Source organism: Arachis hypogaea, chromosome 6 (genome assembly GCF_003086295.3).
Source record: "Arachis hypogaea cultivar Tifrunner chromosome 6, arahy.Tifrunner.gnm2.J5K5, whole genome shotgun sequence".
NCBI classification, from domain to species: Eukaryota; Viridiplantae; Streptophyta; class Magnoliopsida; order Fabales; family Fabaceae; genus Arachis; species Arachis hypogaea.
In genome coordinates this window covers 91,084,501-91,102,553 of record NC_092041.1, presented here as the reverse complement: position 1 = coordinate 91,102,553, position 18,053 = coordinate 91,084,501, and the positions used below count along the sequence as shown (strand labels likewise).

At 32.0% G+C, this 18,053-nt stretch overlaps 1 protein-coding gene across 1 annotated transcript; it reads right to left on the bottom strand.

Moving 5' to 3' along the window:
• Positions 1-6,615: 6,615 nt before the first annotated feature.
• Positions 6,616-13,791, bottom strand: LOC112696918 (probable zinc metalloprotease EGY1, chloroplastic). The gene is made up of 10 exons (XM_025749867.3): positions 13,208-13,791; positions 11,609-12,070; positions 11,294-11,434; positions 10,426-10,527; positions 9,878-10,089; positions 9,564-9,614; positions 9,369-9,438; positions 7,806-7,874; positions 7,504-7,554; positions 6,616-7,160 (listed from the first exon to the last, which is right to left on the bottom strand). Exons 1-10 carry the CDS (start codon positions 13,550-13,552, stop codon positions 7,002-7,004), a joined length of 1,662 nt encoding a protein of 553 aa, XP_025605652.1. The 5' UTR covers positions 13,553-13,791; the 3' UTR covers positions 6,616-7,001.
• Positions 13,792-18,053: the final 4,262 nt, after the last annotated feature.

Below are 18,053 nucleotides of genomic sequence, written 5' to 3'. Positions count from 1 at the left end.
TATTTACCTTAAACGTGAAAATAACAATACTAACCTGAAAATCGATTGCGCCAACGATATGCCACGTCATGTTCAGGTGGTTGATGTCATGATCCCGTGCATCTAAGCACGCTAAAATCTCTGAGTACCTCGATAATATGAATAGAAAAGGCTAGAGGTACAAGAAAACTAGAAGAATGGTTCAAAAGTGACTTCAAAGGTCACGCTATAAACGAGTTCAATATATATATAGGTGCGGTTATTACTTATCTCGTTTATTGTAAACGAGACATATATAATGTTATTTCATTTACACTATAAATGAGATAAATAACATAATGCAAATCTGTAAAAATACTATAAATTATATATTTTCGTAAATAAAATATTTTTATTTATTAAAAATTAATCCTCAAGGACTTGATAAAAACATTCTAAATGTGTAGCTTCAAATAGCCCCGTACAAAAGAAATTGATTTTTTCAATAATAAGTTCCATTGTTTTTTTAATTGCAAACTTATCCAATTTGATTATAGAGAATGGGATTGATTTGGAAACAAATTATGTTGGTCAATAGGTTGTTAGGCCTTATTGGACTAATATGTAGTGGTTGGCTAACACACATTGTAGTGAATGGCAGCCCATTAGAAATCTGACATGTTGCAAGCAATTTAGGTTAACAAGTTGGGTGATTTTTGGACTAATAAATAGAACCGATTATATAAACAAAATAGTAGGTAACAATGATTTGGAATAAACTACGAAGCACAGATACTTTGTTGAGTTGTCGTGTCTGCGTGTCGGACATATTTCGGATACGACATTCATCGATATTCGTCCGATACGCGTGTCTGTTGTGTCCAAACCGTGTCTCAATAAAAATAAAAAATTCTTCTCCGGACACACTTAGACACACCTAAATACCATCACGTGTCAGCGTGTCCGGTCTTATTCTTAATATATATTTTTAAAATAAATTTAGATATAGTATATATTATTATTTATTAAAACAAAAAATATTTTAAATACTTAATATAATTAAAATAAGACATTAAAAATAATTTAAAAAATTAATTTATATTTTAATATCAATAAAATATTAAAATATCATTACGGTTTATCAAAAAGATACTTTATATTTTATATGTATACGTGTCCCCGTGTCATATAAGATTTTAAAATTTGCGTGTCGGCGTGTCCCGTGTTCGTGTCAGTATCCATACATCATAGGGAATAAACTACTAAAATGATACTCCAAACCTTATATAGCCTAGAAAGGCAGTAAGATAAGTAAAATGCCTAGAAAGCAGCAAGATAATATTTTGACCAGTAAACTCGTCACATTACCAGTCAGAGAAGGAATGAGAAAGCTTACAGAGTTACAGCAACAAAGAAATAGCTGCAGTAGGCCAGTAGCAGGGCACGTACAATAGCAACAGCAAGAACAAAGAGCAAAAATACACGAGCAACTGAAGATCCTATACGCAACTATAATAAAATACAAGACTTAAATCAAAGCTAAAATCTATGCTATAATCAAACTCTAAATTTATTACAGTAATAGAAAAGTCAATAAATTATGTTCTTTTTGTCAAAAATTAATTTATTTATGGAAATTAAAAAGGTGATGTGTAACTATATTGTGTCATGGTGTGTAATCCAGAAATGTGGAACTGCTAAAGTCAGTAACTTGCAAAACACAGGGTATGTTTTGACTATGCTGAAATTAAAAAAGCTGCATGGACTGCAAAATGCAGCTTGCGTTTGGCATGGAAAGAGAATGAAGCTTCAAAACGTGTTCCTACCCCCTGCATGCCAACATGTCCTGCATGTTTGACCATCTCCTGGAAGCTCCAAAACGCAACATGCGTTTGGCAGGGTACACAGGCAAAACGCAACCAGCGTTTGGCAGCCTCCCTACCTGCATGTGTGACACATGTAAAGGAGAGTGGTGGAGCCGGCCTTTAAAACCAAAACGCGGGCCATGAGAGTTTTACTGTTTTCCTTTTATTTTACTTGCTGTGAATGAGAGTTTTGAGAGTAAAAAGGTTGGGGTTAAGGGTGAAAAAGAGTAAGTTTGTGAAGAGGAAGAATCAGTGAAGGTTTGAAAATTCATTTAGTAAAAAAGAAAAAATAGTTCGTAGTAATAATAATAATAATAATAATAATAATAATAATAATAATAATAATATTATTATTATTATTATTATTATTATTATTATTATTATTATTATTATTATTATATGTTTATAATAATGATGTCTATGATATCAATAATAGTTTTTTTTATCATATTGTTAGTCATGAGATATTATTATTATTATTATATTATTATTATTACTGTTATAATTATTATTAATGTTATTATAATAATTATTACTGTTATATTGTTACTATTATTGTTATTATTATAGTTATTATTATCATGCTTAAGTCTCGAAAGAAAAAAAATAGTATCATGATTAGTATAGTAGAATACTGTTTAGGATGATAATAATAATAATAAATTATTATTATTATTATTATTATTATTATTATTATTATTATTATTATTATTATTATTATTATTATTATTATTATTACGGTTAAGTCTGTTGAAAAAAATTGTTATCATGAGTAGTATAATAATAAAATACTGTGTAGGATAATAATAATAAGTTATTAATATTTTCTAATAATAAATAAATAATACCGTTTAATAATAATAATAATGAGTTCAATTTGGCATAATCTTGTAAAATCGTGTTCATGGTGCACGTGTGGTTGTCATTGTATCTTCTGATCTTCCAACAAGTTTTCTTTCGAATCAAGCTAGTTCGGCTAAACCAATCGTACCTTACACCGTAACTCTTGCATTTTGCATAAAATGTCTGCGGCTCAGACTCATAAATAGTATAATCAACTCTTCTAGCGATAGTGTAGCTTTTGATTGCAGATATAACCGACTCTCTCGAACCAAATTCCATTTCGACCCTAAACTCACCATCTTCCGCCGCAGCGTTGCCTCCACCTACGATAGGCGCCACCATCAGTCAAACAAGGCAAATAAAATAAACACTACAGGTAACTTGAATTAATAATCATAACGTACCCATGTTTGCATACTCAGGAAATTTTGGGCCATGCATGGTTTCGAGATCTAGAGTCCGCATAAAAGACGAAACACCGAACAGGTGGTGGCTTACAATTGCATCCGCTTCATTTTGCACTGTCGGATTGCCTGTCAAATCTCCGTCATCGTTTTCGTCATCAACTTCATAGTTGGCTTCGAACTCCTCCTCACTGTCATTATTATCTTCTTCCCAATCTATATTCCCGAACTCATCAACATTGACCTTCTCGCCTACCGCGCCCAACCTTGACTGCTGTTCGAACTCAACATATATGTTGATGACTTTTTTACCAAACCCTTAATGGAAGATAGATTTTACATTAAGAATTACTTTGGATATTTTAAGTGCTTCTGATCGTAACTGAACTGATGAGATTTTTTTTAGTTCTCTCAAATCGAAACGAGATTTTCTAAACAAATGATGAACAAGTTCATTTTTTTTAAGCTACCACCTTTATATCTTTTTTGAATGATTATGTGATTTATGCATTTACTTTAGAAATATTTTCTTGCTATATTAAAACATATTTCATTTAAAAAATTTTCCGCATTAATCATATTTATTTTTAAAATCTTTCTTGACATTGATTCTTAAAATTCCTTTTCAAATCAATTTTAAAATCTTCTCTATTTTATAGGAATTTCATTCTTACGTTAGTTATAAATACTTCTAGTATTTCACACGTCATTCTGCTGCTGCTATTGATATCTGTACCTTTCTTTATTTTCTTCCTTGACAACAAAAAAGAGAAAAAGTAAAGATTAAACTATTATTTGATTGGTGGATGCTCGTAAACACAGGAACTTGCTAAAAGTTAAGGAAGTCATTCCATACTCTCTTTTTAATTTGAAGTTTAATCATGTTTGTCATCAAGAAGAAAAGATCGTTGAGTCATAAATTAGTTTAGTTCATTGTGATAACAAACATAATTAATAATATTCTAATATACTTAATTTTTTATAAGTATTGTAGGTATTAATAGATTGACAATCAAAAATCACAATCAAACAATCCATGATTCAAGTAAAAACAACACATGATTGATTCTTTATAAGCAAGACTCAATTCATATATGGAGAGAAAGCTGTTGCACATTGAATGAAAGCAAAGAAGAAAGAATTTTCTCTTTAATGCCAATGACTACAACCATTAATGTGCAGCTTGATCAAATTAAAAATGATTCTAACACTGAAGAAAGCAATCAAGTTCTATAAAAGAAGTTTTCATCTAAGAAAGAGGCAACCATTTTTGTGCATATTGATGACCGTAAAAAAATAGCCCTTGTTTTTTTTATTTTTGAGTGTATTCTTACTTCTCTTTTATCTAGATTTAAGCTTACTTTGAGAGATATATAAAAAAATAAAAAAATAAAAAAAGAGGGTAGTGCATACAAAAGCCATTTAACATTTGTTTGATTGTTTTGATTTCGAAAGTGTGCTGGGTTAGGATGCACTTGGTTCTTCTTAACAAAGTTGGGTTAGCACCTAAGTGATTTACTAAACTTTGGATAACTTAGGTGGTTTACAAGAGTGTGAGTCTCTTAAAATTAGTAATTGTAATATATATTAATTATAGTGAAAACTCTACTATTGTTGTGGTGGAGACTAAACGTAGGTCACATTGCAATTCATGGCCAAATTAGAATATATCGAGGCGACACTCTTCTCCTTCCGTGTCTTATGCACTTTCTGTTATGTATATTTAGGAGACAAAATTGCAAATAATCTCTTGATTTATCAGTCCGCTGCATAATCTCAAAAGTGATTGTTTTATTTAAGGGTAGTGCTAGGGAGCTAATAGCCTAAGTGTACAATGTGTACAATGGGCTAAACCTTTGGTCCATGAATAAAATGAACATCACCCACACTATCCAGAATAACCATCCGAATACCAGGGAATTAAAAACTTAAGTTAATTTTGGAGTTCACCAAGGATCGAACCCTTGACCTTTCGGATCTAAAACTCTAATACCATGTCATGAACCCACTTATCCTAAAAACGTAACCTGATAGGACAATGTAACACTAATGGTCATATCTCTAATACTTCATAAACCTCCATTGTACACATTGTACGTTTAGACCATTAGCTCCCTATACTTTTCCTTTATTTAATTCCCTTCTTAACTCACTTGAGAACCTTGAAAACGAAACGCATAAATCAAACAAGGATAAGGAGAAGAAGCTCACCATGATTTAGAAACAAAAATATAGAAATAAGGAAACGCAAAAATAAAAAAAAAAACCTAAAATCAAACAAGAAGTAGTAAAACCAAACATAAGAAATAGCAAAAATCAAACAAAATGCAAAAATTAAATAAGGAGAAGGAGAAAAGAAATAGAAAAAATCAGATGAAGAAGTTTTGTTTGATTATAGTGGGGTGGCAGAGGATCGCAACAAAGATGGTAATGAATGTTGCAAAGAAAATCGTGCTTAAGAGTGAAAGAGGAGGTGCTTTTGGCGTGTATGACTTAAGGGTAAGGGAGGAGAGGAGCGCGTATGTATAAGTTTATAAGATTGTTTTTTCGGTTTTTAAATTTTTGTATTTATATACAATGACTGATTTTGGTGTATATCAAATATAGTTAAAAAGAAAAATGTAATTAAAAAACAATGGATATCAAAATTAAAGATAGTTCTTTAAAGATACTAAGTGTAATCATTATATTTGAAAAAATAAAACAAAAATTATTTAATTATTTTGAAAATTTAAAATAATGTTAATAGGCATAAATAAAATTAAATTTAAATATTTATTAACATTAATTTTTTTTATAAAAAAATTTTAAAAATCAATAATTTTTAGTATTTTTAGTCATCATTTGACCAATACTAAATTAATTTTAACAAATATTTTTTATTAATTCATGCATGTAAATTCTAAAAGATATAAATATAAATTATGTTGATTTATGTGTACAAAACTTTGATAAATATAAGTACAAACTATATATTTTGTGTACAAAATTCTTGTAAATATAGGTATTATTATTGACCAAAAACTAGTAAAAAATGATAATATTTGAGGCTAATACCCTATGAAGTACAAACACTTTGCTGAGTTGCCATGTTCGCATGTCAGACACATTTCAGATACGATGCTCATCAACTCTTGTACAACATACATGTCTATTATATCCAACTGTGTCTTGATAAATAAAATTATTTTTCCAAACATACTTAGACATATCTAAATATCATCACGTGTCAACGTATCCAACCTTCTTCTTAATATATATTTCTAAAATAAATTTAAAAATAATATATATTATTTTATATTAAAATAAAATATATTTTAAATATTTTATATAATTAAAATAAAATATTAAAAATAATTACAAAATTAATTTATATTTTAATATTAATAAAGTATCAAAATATTATTACAATTTCTCAAAAAAGTACTTTATATTTTATATTTTATACATATACATGTTCCAATATCTTGTAAAATTTTAAAATGAAAAAAATCTAAAAAACCAATATTTATATTAAAATCTGGTCAACACTTACTCAACAAAAATAGAATGAATAATTCTCTACTATTAGATGTAATTACACACCATTAAAAATATTATTAATGATTAATTAATAGCTATAAATCACAAAATTTGCTGACCCTAACATTGCTTTTTTTAATGTAACATCATACCTAATGCCCTATTAACATATAAATTTACCAACATGATTGCCGTACATAGTTTCATTTCATTTCTTATTTGGATGAAACGGGTAAATTGGAGCTCATCCGATAACGTCAACATGGATTTTATCACGAGGAATCGGGTTGAATTGAATTAGGCTCTACTTTGGTGATGACTTTACCTATATATAATTAACCGCTCAATTGAAAAAAAAATAATAATAAGAAAATAAAAGAAAAAAGGTTTACTCTACACATTTTTACCATCAAAGTACATTTACAAGACCTATACCAAGTTCTTCTGCAAGCTCATCCCAAACAGGAAGAAGAGTGAAGGCCACAAGAAAAATAGCAGCCGCCACAAGCGTCTTTCTCCATGTTCCAACCTCTGTCACGTCATTTAAGCAAGGTTTTTCCGGTGTCCTCTGCCAAAAAAAAAAACAAAAAAAAATTTATCACTTCCTCAGAAACAAACAAAATAAAAACAAATATAAACTACTCTTCAGCTCAAGACTAACTGTAAGTTAGTTCCATCATTTCCTTCTGAATGAGAAGACATACATTTGCATACAAAATGTTATTTTGCATTCGCTCTTGTGAATTGTAACTCATTTTAACAAACGGTGTCTTTTAAGTTTTAACCATTGATTTGTGGGGAAAAAAATGTGGTAACTAAGTCCAACAAAAAATTAAGAGAAAATTTAGTGAGTTTCTCACTTTCTCGGAATGAGTCACTAGAACTGAGTACAGATAAGACTAAATTAATACCTGACATAATATGACATAAAGCCCCCAAGGAAGCGAAAGAGGTCCGCCAATCTGTCGAGAATAGGAAAAATAAAAAAGAAAAAAACTTATTCTAGTCATAAGAATAGGGGAAAAAAGTGACGAACTACATTAATATCAAATCAAGAAATAAAATAATACAACACAGAACAGTGCAATCTGACCATGCTACAAGGATGGTTTATGGGGGTCAGTGACTCCCCACCCCTTCAAAAGTCAAAACACAGACTTTGGTTTGATTATGCGTATGCTTTGTTCTATCTAAAAGAAGAGATCAAACATACCACCCCTAATCCAAGCAATGTATACGTGGTCAAGCCAAAGCCCATTAGTGCACCTTTTCCGAAAGCACCCTGAAGAAACATGTCATTTTTTAAGACTTCAATCATAATGCTCACCGTATCATTTAGGATAATTTTGCACAACAAATAGGAACAGAAGTTTTTCAAATGTGAGAAATACACATAATATTATATTCCTACTCTCTGTCCGAAAAAATTCACATCTTCCAGCAGAAAACATGCTATGATCGAGTATCCAAATTCTATCCGTATTAGGTTCTAAAAAGTTTATACAAGACCTATTCATAAAAAGTGCAGGTAAAACATGAGTGCGAGCTGGTTTGAATTTTGACCATGTGTCACCTCAGGGGACACAAAAATATGAGTATCATTGCTCCCACTTGACCACTTGTGTAAGCGTACATGGAAGACGGAATGAAACGCATTGGAATGAGACTCACTGGTAACTTACTAAGGGGATTTCTTAAATGTAATGTCTCTATGTGATACAGACTAAATAAAAGGTGTGAAATTGTCATCAATCATCTTCATAAACAAGGAGCCAACAACTAAGCTTGGCTCCACTAGGTAAGGTCAATCGTATGGAGCAAACACTGCCATAGTGCTATCATGGATATATTTAAACCACTTCCAATAATCTCTCTTGTAGTTTTCTTATATCTATCATCACAGTATTAGTTATATTATAAAACAAGTCTTACTCTGCAGAGATTTGCTTTCATCTCCCACATCAAACTTCCCTTATGTATACATGTTATTAATCAAATATGTAAAGGGTCCCTAGCTCACTGCACAAACTATTTGACCAAGATATCATTGCATTTCCTCACATAATACGTTGTCATTACAGGTTTGTCCCCCACCTTCACTTTTCATTATCTGAAGTTGGAGAAATAGGGACAGATCAATTTTCCTCCTCTTAAGCTTCCCATGATACCCAAGTAAGGAATGTAGACCAATGCCCAAGTAATACCCTGTTGATAATCTTGAAATGGCTTCCTGTCAACAATTAGCTCGGCAGTTCCAAAACCACTCTGGACACTTGAGTATTTATCCAAAATGGCTTACCTCCGTTGTAATTTGCACTTGAGACATACAAATGAAATATTTTTACTTGAGCCCAACATGTTGAGCATAAAGTAAACCCTCATTTTTTCCCTTAGCGTTATGCTACTCATTATGACTTTTTGAAATTTGGAAAGGAGGGAAAATGAAATACGCTTTTATTTTTCGCGAGTATTTACCATGATTGAAGTTAATATCCTAAGACACTGTTTTCACCTGTGATGCTTTATATATCCTATTATCTCAAATGAAAGTGAAACTGATGAAAATTGACTAGGAGGTACGACAGTGTATGTTTTAATTTTTAAACTTCAAAGTAGACCCACAATGTGTTACGTCAACTCGATCATTTCCAATTACCTTAGGAAATATGAAAATAGTACAGCAAGAATTTTTTTTTTCTATGCCAAAAAAAACCTGTATCCTAGCAAAAGGCAATAAAGTTCTCACTATTTAAAAAAAAAAGGTGAGAAAAGATACCTGAACCGCTCTTCCACCATCAAGGCAACCCACTGGAAGCATGTTAAAAGCCTGTATTGTTAATCCACACCTGTAATATCATGAACACAAAAAAAGCTAAGCATCTGATGGAATAATTTGAGTATTTGGTACAACAAAATTTGGCAATGATTTATAAATGTAAGCAAGTCAAGTAAAAGAGGGAAAGCACAATACCAGCCTGCAATCACAAGAGGGTGAATTGCAACAGTTGCAGCATGCATTGCTCTGCACATTAACAGTAATAATGTATCAGGGTCCGCTATCGTCAGCTAAATGGCATACATAAGCATCAGTTCTGATTTACATAATCAAATAACGGGTTGCAGTCAATTTATACCACACAGAAAAAGCTTGAGTTTGAAAATTTCCCAAGCATAATAATCTACTGAGTATAGCAACTAAGTTTTTGACAGAGGATCACAAAACTAGACCTACACTTAGCTAATTATGCCCGTGTACATAAAAACCATGTAAAGGGAGGGACATACGCATAACCAAGAGTGGCTCTACTGATTAATCCAAGAAGCAAGGAACCTTGAAACAACATGCTAGGAACTTGCACCAAATCTCCTGCTGCATCTGGATTTGATGAGAGCAGGAGACCAACAGTAAACATTGAAAAGGATAACACAGCACCAGCAAAGGGGCCCGCAAGTGATATGTCGACTTTTGTACTTCTATCAGGAAGTAGAGATTTGAACTACAATAAATAACCATGGATTAACACTTGGATATATACCAAAATATAAGAAACATAAGAAATGAATTTCAGTCTTAAGTTATATACGATAACATTTCTTATATTTAATAACAATAAATAGATAGTTAGAAGACACTGCAATGGCTCTAATTGGAAACTGAATGAACACTTTGCATCTACATGCATGCAGTCCTTCATGCATAACATCTTGCAGATCTCTACAAAATATTGGGCAAACAAACCCCCTAACACAGAAGAATGGGACTGCTAAAGCTTCAGAAAGTAGTTGCAAATTCGATGTAAAAGTGACTGGCACGAAAAAGTTCATAACATTACCTGAGTAATAGCACCAAAGCTACCAAGAGTAATGTTTGGGATGAAGAAAGGAATGCTTAATTTCACTTGTTTAGGGAAAGCTGCCAGAAAATGTCCAACCTCCTGCACACAGCAATATCCATCAGGAGGAAAATACACAAAGATTCCAGAAGCTGAAACGGGTAATAGTTAGAAAACTGAGATATTGAGCAAAGTGAAAAGTAAACATATAACATATGGAGTAATACTTTGAGCCATTTGGCATAAAAAGGTATGCATGTATGTATGTATGAATTGACCTATGAGGCTGTGGCAAAGGGCACGTAGTTCTACTTGTACAGCATTTGAGATTAACAACCACTTGCACCAAAGTGGATGTTCTGAATCCCCAAACAATTGAAATTTTTAACTACTTTTGATGCATTGCCAACAATCAGTCAGCCAACATGCTTACAATAATTCTTGACTGACTGACATATCCTTATAACGTATGCATAACAGCATTAAAGATAATAAGAACCTTAGTTAATAACTTATAACTAGGTTAGTTAATGAGATGGAGTATAAGACTCAAGTCATCAGTATAATATCACAACTAATATCAATTATTAGTTATTACCACCCCAAGAAAGTTCAACATGACTTGTTTGTAGTTTATCACTATAGACTTCATCTTAAATGCAAACAAACCTGCACAAATTATTTGCAACAACAAAATGTTTACTTGCAGAAGTCAACAGAGAAAAGTCAGAGATTTAGTTAAATCATTCAGAACCCACATTTCTAGGATGAATAAAGTATGCATAATAACATGAAAACATCAGCCTATGATCTGTAGCAATTATGTAAACAAATGGCAATAAAAAAAAAATTTAATATGAATGCTTACATGAAAAAGAAGAACACCCAAGACACCATATGCTAAAGGTAATGCTGACTCAACAAATGGAAATAGTAGCTGCATATCAGGGGCTTCAACCGCATTGGGATCTGTCAAGTATTTCACCACTTCTGGGGGAAGTCTGTTTATCTGATTAATCAAAAGCACAATATTAACAAAAGATATGCAAGTGACAGAAGAAAATAGCATTACATTGATGGAATTAATTAACATTCAGAAATAACTCAGGTCTCAGGAACAGAATGTTCACAAACGTTGACCACAAAACACATAATGGTCAAATGGTATCAATAACCAGCCTACCTGAGATGCAATTCCCAGCTCCACTGAGGAGCCAATAGTTAGAAGAAACAACAACAATGCAATGACATATTGCCAAAGTGTTGTCGGCCCTGGCTCAGAAACCTCCTTCCGCAGCAAACCAAAGCTAACACGTGGCCCACCGCGAGGATCAGGACTGTCTGCATCAGGCTCCTCCACCATAAAAAGGTTGTACTTATCTCCTGTGACCTCTACAAGCAGATTTTGGAGTTTGGAAAAGATATCCTCTCTCTTTCCCCTTAAGTTTCCAATGAAAAGAATGCCTTCTCCCAAGTCTCCAAAAGGCTCCTCTTTCGTCACCCAAAAGGTTGAATAACCAAAAAGCTTATCCTTTATCAGCTTTACATCAGCTGGATCTACCTTTTCAGGTCCAAGGAGTTCCATAAGTTTGAAAGAATCAACTTGGAAATTGCTGTACGTAGGTCCAAGCGACGTCAAAGATGACTGAAGAATTAAAATGTTGGAAATATCAGAATCAGGAAATATAACATAAAATCCACATACATAAGCAGAACACACCTATCAGTGGATTTTCAGCATATATACATGCATCATGATACCTTACAGATAAGAAAGTATACCAAGAACTACGAAGAAATAGTGATACACATTGACAAATATTAGCTCGAATCCAACATGGTAAAAAAGGGAAGCGATATTATTTCAAACTCATGATGATATTTATAAATTTATAAATATAAACAAGACTTGTGCTCCAAAATGCATTTTCTTGCAACATATATCTTGAAGCATCCAGTAGCTGATGCTCATGGCCAAGGAAACTATGGATAGAGTTGAATCAGACATCATCCAAATAACTTCCACCCACTTGCATAATTGGGATTGGATGGAGAAAACTAGAATTTATGTAGCAAAAATCAACTCCTTCTCAAGCCAACTTCAGGAGGCAATAAACAAACCAACCATCAAGTGTTGCCATATGAGGAGTGAGTGAAAGGTGTCATCGAGGTTGTGTAATTGTGAATCTGTGAGGCACTTTGACAGCATCTCATAGTTACTACAAATCCCATACAGGGATCGACGGGTATTGGTATACAATTCACTACAGTTTGCGATTAAATTACAAGCATTCCTGCCGAGAGAGAATTTGGTATGCAAGAAATGGGAAATTCAGTGCATGTAAAAGAGAAAACCAAGTAAGTAGTAACTATGTGACAGCTGCTCCATCATTTGCACTACAACCATGCTACAAATCAGCAGCCAAATCAGCCATTCATATAAAAAAAAATACGCGTTAAAATACAAATAGAAAATTAGTTAAATAACACATGTATCTGTATGATTGATTTGGTAGCTGATTTTTACTGTGTACATGCCATTTTTGTTTGCCCTATCATTTCTTGTTACAGTTAGGTAAAATGGAGACATTAATTGGAGTTAGTTAAGTTAGTTATAGGTTAGTTAATATACTTATATAATTTAACAATTCAGTTAGCCGTTATTGCGCCATATGATCCAAATATACACAATGTTACTTAAACTGCTAAACATGTTCCTATAGTCTATGGTGATAAATTTTACACAAAAAGAAGAAGGGGGGGGGGGGGGGAGAGTAGTTACCCTGGGAGAAGGCGAGGGAGGAGCTGATTTTTCTGACTTGAACGCATCGTCGCGTCTCTCTTGCGTCGTCGTCGTGGTTGCGTTGGAAGAATCATTCGGAGGTCGTTCAGCTTCGCCTTCGACGACGTCGTTTCTGTTATCATTGTTGTTGTTGGCAGTGGCAGAACACCGAAACGCAGGGAAATTGGAAGGGTGAGGTAGTGAGTGAGTGAAGGTGGGGAAGCACGTGGACCTCAATCGTTTGAGCGCATGGTAGTGAATGGTCTCCCTGAAGGCGCGCCGAACCGGGTTGGACCGGAACTCCGACTTCAGAGGGATGAAACCACAACTCGTCAGAGTTCCCATTCGGACCAAACAAAATGATAATAGTAAAGAAGAGGGGGGCTGTTTAACGACAGTGTATGAGAGTTCGTTGCGTTTTAGTGGTACGACATTTGAACGTGGAAGAGTGAGTAGGACTTGGGAGGAAGAGGAGGAAGGGGAGAATGGAAATTGTTGTTGCCGTAACAGGCTTTTTGGATGTGGTTGCCGGCTTTGGATAAAAATTACTAATAAAATATCTCGTGTTTTTATTTTGTCTTTCGTTCGTGATAAATATAAGCAAAATAAAATATCTTATGCTTATAATGCTCTCTTCCTTTTCAAGTCAAATTTAACAGCAATAATGTTAAAAGGAATAATTTATTTTTTTATTATTAATTAATTATTAATATTTAAAAATATAAAATAAAATATACTATTAAATTATTAAAGTAAAAAAATTAAACTAAAAAAATTAAATTAATAACTAAATAATTATTTAAAAAATAAATTCTAATTATTTTCTAATAATTTTTATTAGGATAGGATGTTATCCGTTTTAAATTAAGGCTTTTCTTATTTTTCAAAAATAAATTAAGGTCTCTTTATTTAAATAAATAATTCATTTATTGAATAAGTATAAAATTATATTACAAAATTATTTTTTTAACTTTCACTTTTCAAAAAATTTAAAATTAGGATTTAAAATTTAAGATTTATGGATTAAGTTTAAAATTTAAGATTTAGGATAACAATAGCAAAAGATGAAGTTATAATGTTAAGAAGAAGAAAAAGAAAAAAATGAGCAGAAAGATAATAAATATAAAAATAAAAATAATTACAAAACAAAGTTAATTAACATTAGCTAAAAAATTAGAAATGTATACATCACGGATAACTCAATTACTCAATTAAAACCAACCTCAACTAAATTAATTAGTTCTAGTACCAATTGATTAACCTTAATTAGTTTGGATATGAAATTCGTAATTACAAAAAAAGAATCGATCCGACTATATAATATATTAAAAATATATAATATATACATTATCTATATCATATCTAATACTAATTTCTTTTCAGCAACCATTCTTGGCTCATTTTGTTAGGACATAAATTTTTAGAATGTGTTGTTCATAATTACAAAAAAAATTATATATTTTTAATTAGGACAATGTTATGGTGTTGAAACTAATTATTTTCAGTTGGTACTGAAATGAGTTGATCATGTTATATAATAAACGCGTGTGACAGGTAAAAATAGTAAAATACACAGTAATTAATTAGAATGATATCGATAATTAAACCAAAAAATTTGTATAAATTGAAGTGGTTATAACTTGTTAATTTTTATTACAATTGGATTTTTTCTTTTTTTGTTGCAACTGAGATTTTTTAGTAAGTAGATAGACTAATTGAAGTGATTGGGCTTATATTATGTAGAAATGATCCAATATTTTGAAAATAAAAATTTTAATACTAATACATTAACTAATACTCCTACATAAATTAATTAACTTAGTTCCTAAATTCAAGAAAAGAAAAACTTACTTCATAAATTTTTATTTAATAATAATTGGTTAAATTGTTATCAAATAAACTAAATATTTTATTTTTCAAAATATCAACTAAAATAATATATTTATAAATCAAATTTTTAAGTTTTTTAATAATATATAATATTTTTTTACTGTTTTAAATTGGTTATCCTCTAATACGATCAACCTATTAACAATAATTTAATACAATTAATTAAATAATAACATTCTCTCTCATTTAACGAAACACAATTTAATTAATTTTTTTTTACAGTTTTATTTTTAAATCATTTAGTTCATACTCAATTTTTTTCTAATTTTAAATTAATATTTATTAATTTTAAAATTATAAGACAACTTTTTTTCCAAAACCAAATATATATCACTAATATAATAATATAAGCACATTGTACGGCTACATTTATTTTCATATTGTGTACTTACTGCATATTACTAGTTTTAATTAAATAAAAAATAAAACATAACAAATATTTGAAGTTTTACAAGGATTTATTATAACTATGTTAGAAAATGAGTGATATAATAACTATGTTGTCTAGTCTAATTTATAATTTTCATCAAATTTCTAAATTTTGTTCTTATAATTAATACTACAACTATATAAATATCAAGGTGTTAAAAGGCTCATTTTTTTGGTTATTGGAGAGAAGAATGTGTTGTGCTGAGTTATGGGATAAAGGGGTGAGTAACGTTATTGTGGGACAGAAATTTCTGACATGCTAAGGTAACAAGTCGGACTATACGACTTATATGAAAAAAAAAATGAAATTTATAAATCAGACGATCCAATTTACAAGAAGAAAAATTCGAATTTTAAATGTAACAAATCGGACCGTCCGTTCTATTTTATATATATATATATATATATATATATATATATATATATATATAAATCGTTAATCAATTCGAACCGTCCGAATTATATAGTTTAATGTTTTTTTGAATTATCTGGAACTACTCGATAAGTCCGAATTGTGCAGATGCATTTATATAAAATTGGGCAACACAATAACAAAACAGTAGGTAGTCTAACTCAAACATTACCATTGAATTAAATTTTCTCTAACTATATATATATATTTCTAACTATTAGTTACTTATTATCGTTTCTTAACTTTCTATCAATAATAATAATAATAATAATAACACCGTCACTGACCCTAAATTTAAACTACTAACAACCTATAATTAAATTTTTAATAATAATAATTACAATTCTGAATTAATAATAATAATAATAATAATAATAATACCGCCACTGACCCTAAATTTAAACTACTAACAACCTATAACTAAAATTTTAATAATAATAATTATAATTTTCAATTAATAATAATAATAATAATAATAATAATAATAATAATAATAATAATAATAATAACATGTATAAACATTCTCAGTTTCTGTTACGGTGGGTAACCGGAGATTGATGGGCTGGATGGAATTGGTTGGCCCAAACGTACGAAGGAGGAGGGCTCCGAACGGATCTGCAACTCGGGAGGCTCCGTCCGACTTGTTTGTGCGAGGAGATGGGGGTGGTACCTGCAAAGACACTCCGATGCCTAAGTTAGCAAGGGTGTGAGCAGGTCTAGAGAGTATTGGGCTTGAAGATACCTGAGGGGTGTCAGTGTATTTATAGTGGTGAGCCAATAACCACCGTTAGAGTAGTGCCGTATCGTTTGGGTGTTAACCGTCCCATTATCTTAGGGAGGTTAAGATATGGCTTGATGAAGCGGTTAGAGAGATTTTAGGGGCGGTTACTCATTTGAATGAGTGTTTATCTGCCAGCTAATCTCATGTCCGACTTCTTTAGAGTAAGTGTAGTCAACACCAACTTCTTATATGAAGGTCGGTGCTTAGCTAGGCTTAATTCTTCGGTTTAGGCCTTTTATTTGGACCTGGGCCTTTATTATTGGGCCAGGGTATGAACAGTGCCCCTACTTGAGCCCAAGATCTCTTTAGGGCTTGGGTTCAAGTATTTAACTCGGGTTCGTAGCCGACTTTCTTGGAGGAAACACTGGTTTTTAAACCGACGTGATTTTCGCGACCTTTTGTTTCTGACAGTTACGTCTATTCAAGCGTCGTGTCCGTTAGGGATGCATTTAGGGATTGATGGCTTTGATAACGGTGCACTCTCATTAATGACTGCTCCGTTTTTACCATTATGCCCCTTAGCATGTTTATAAATACTTTCCCTCTCTTTCATTTTTCCGTTTCTGCAATCTTTCAAATTTCTTCTTTCTTTGTTCTTCATTCATTCGTACTGCGTTCTCGTGCTCCGGAGACTTCTGCTTCTTCCGACCTTCATTTTCAGAAAGAGGTTAGTTTCTTTTTTCTTTTTCGCACTTTTCGTATGACTTCACTTTGTAGAAAAATAGGTTTGTGGACTTTTGCTTGGTTCCTTTTCTCCTCTCTAGAGACCTTTGTTTTTGATTTTTTCTTTTCTTTTTCCCTTTGTAGGTTTCCTCATTTTTCCTTAGAGAAAGAAAATGGCCTCCGTAGATTGGGTTGATGTTACTGTTCTAGGGGAGGAGCCGTTGGTTGATGTGGAGTTTATTACTCATCTTCGCACCCACCACCGGCTCTGTACTTCGGATGAGGATGAGCCTAAGTATGAATTGCTTGTCCCTGGTTCAGAGGACCGAGTTTGTCATGGGAGAGCCAACGGAACGGCTCCCCATTTCTTCTTTATGTATGAGTGCATGATCACCCGTCTGGGCGTCTTTCTACCCTTTTCAGATTTTGAGGTGTCTGTTTTGCAACATTGTCGGGTTGCCCCTACCCAACTTCACCCCAACTCTTGGGGTTTCTTGAAAATTTATCAATTTATTAGCCATGCTCTGGATTTCCCGACCTCTCTGAAAATCTTTTTCCATCTTTTTCATATGACCAAGCCTTTTAGTGGGCTGAACAATAAACAGCAATGGGTTTCCTTCCGAGCCATACAAGGTCGGAGGATTTTTACCCTTTTTGATGAATCTTTTCAT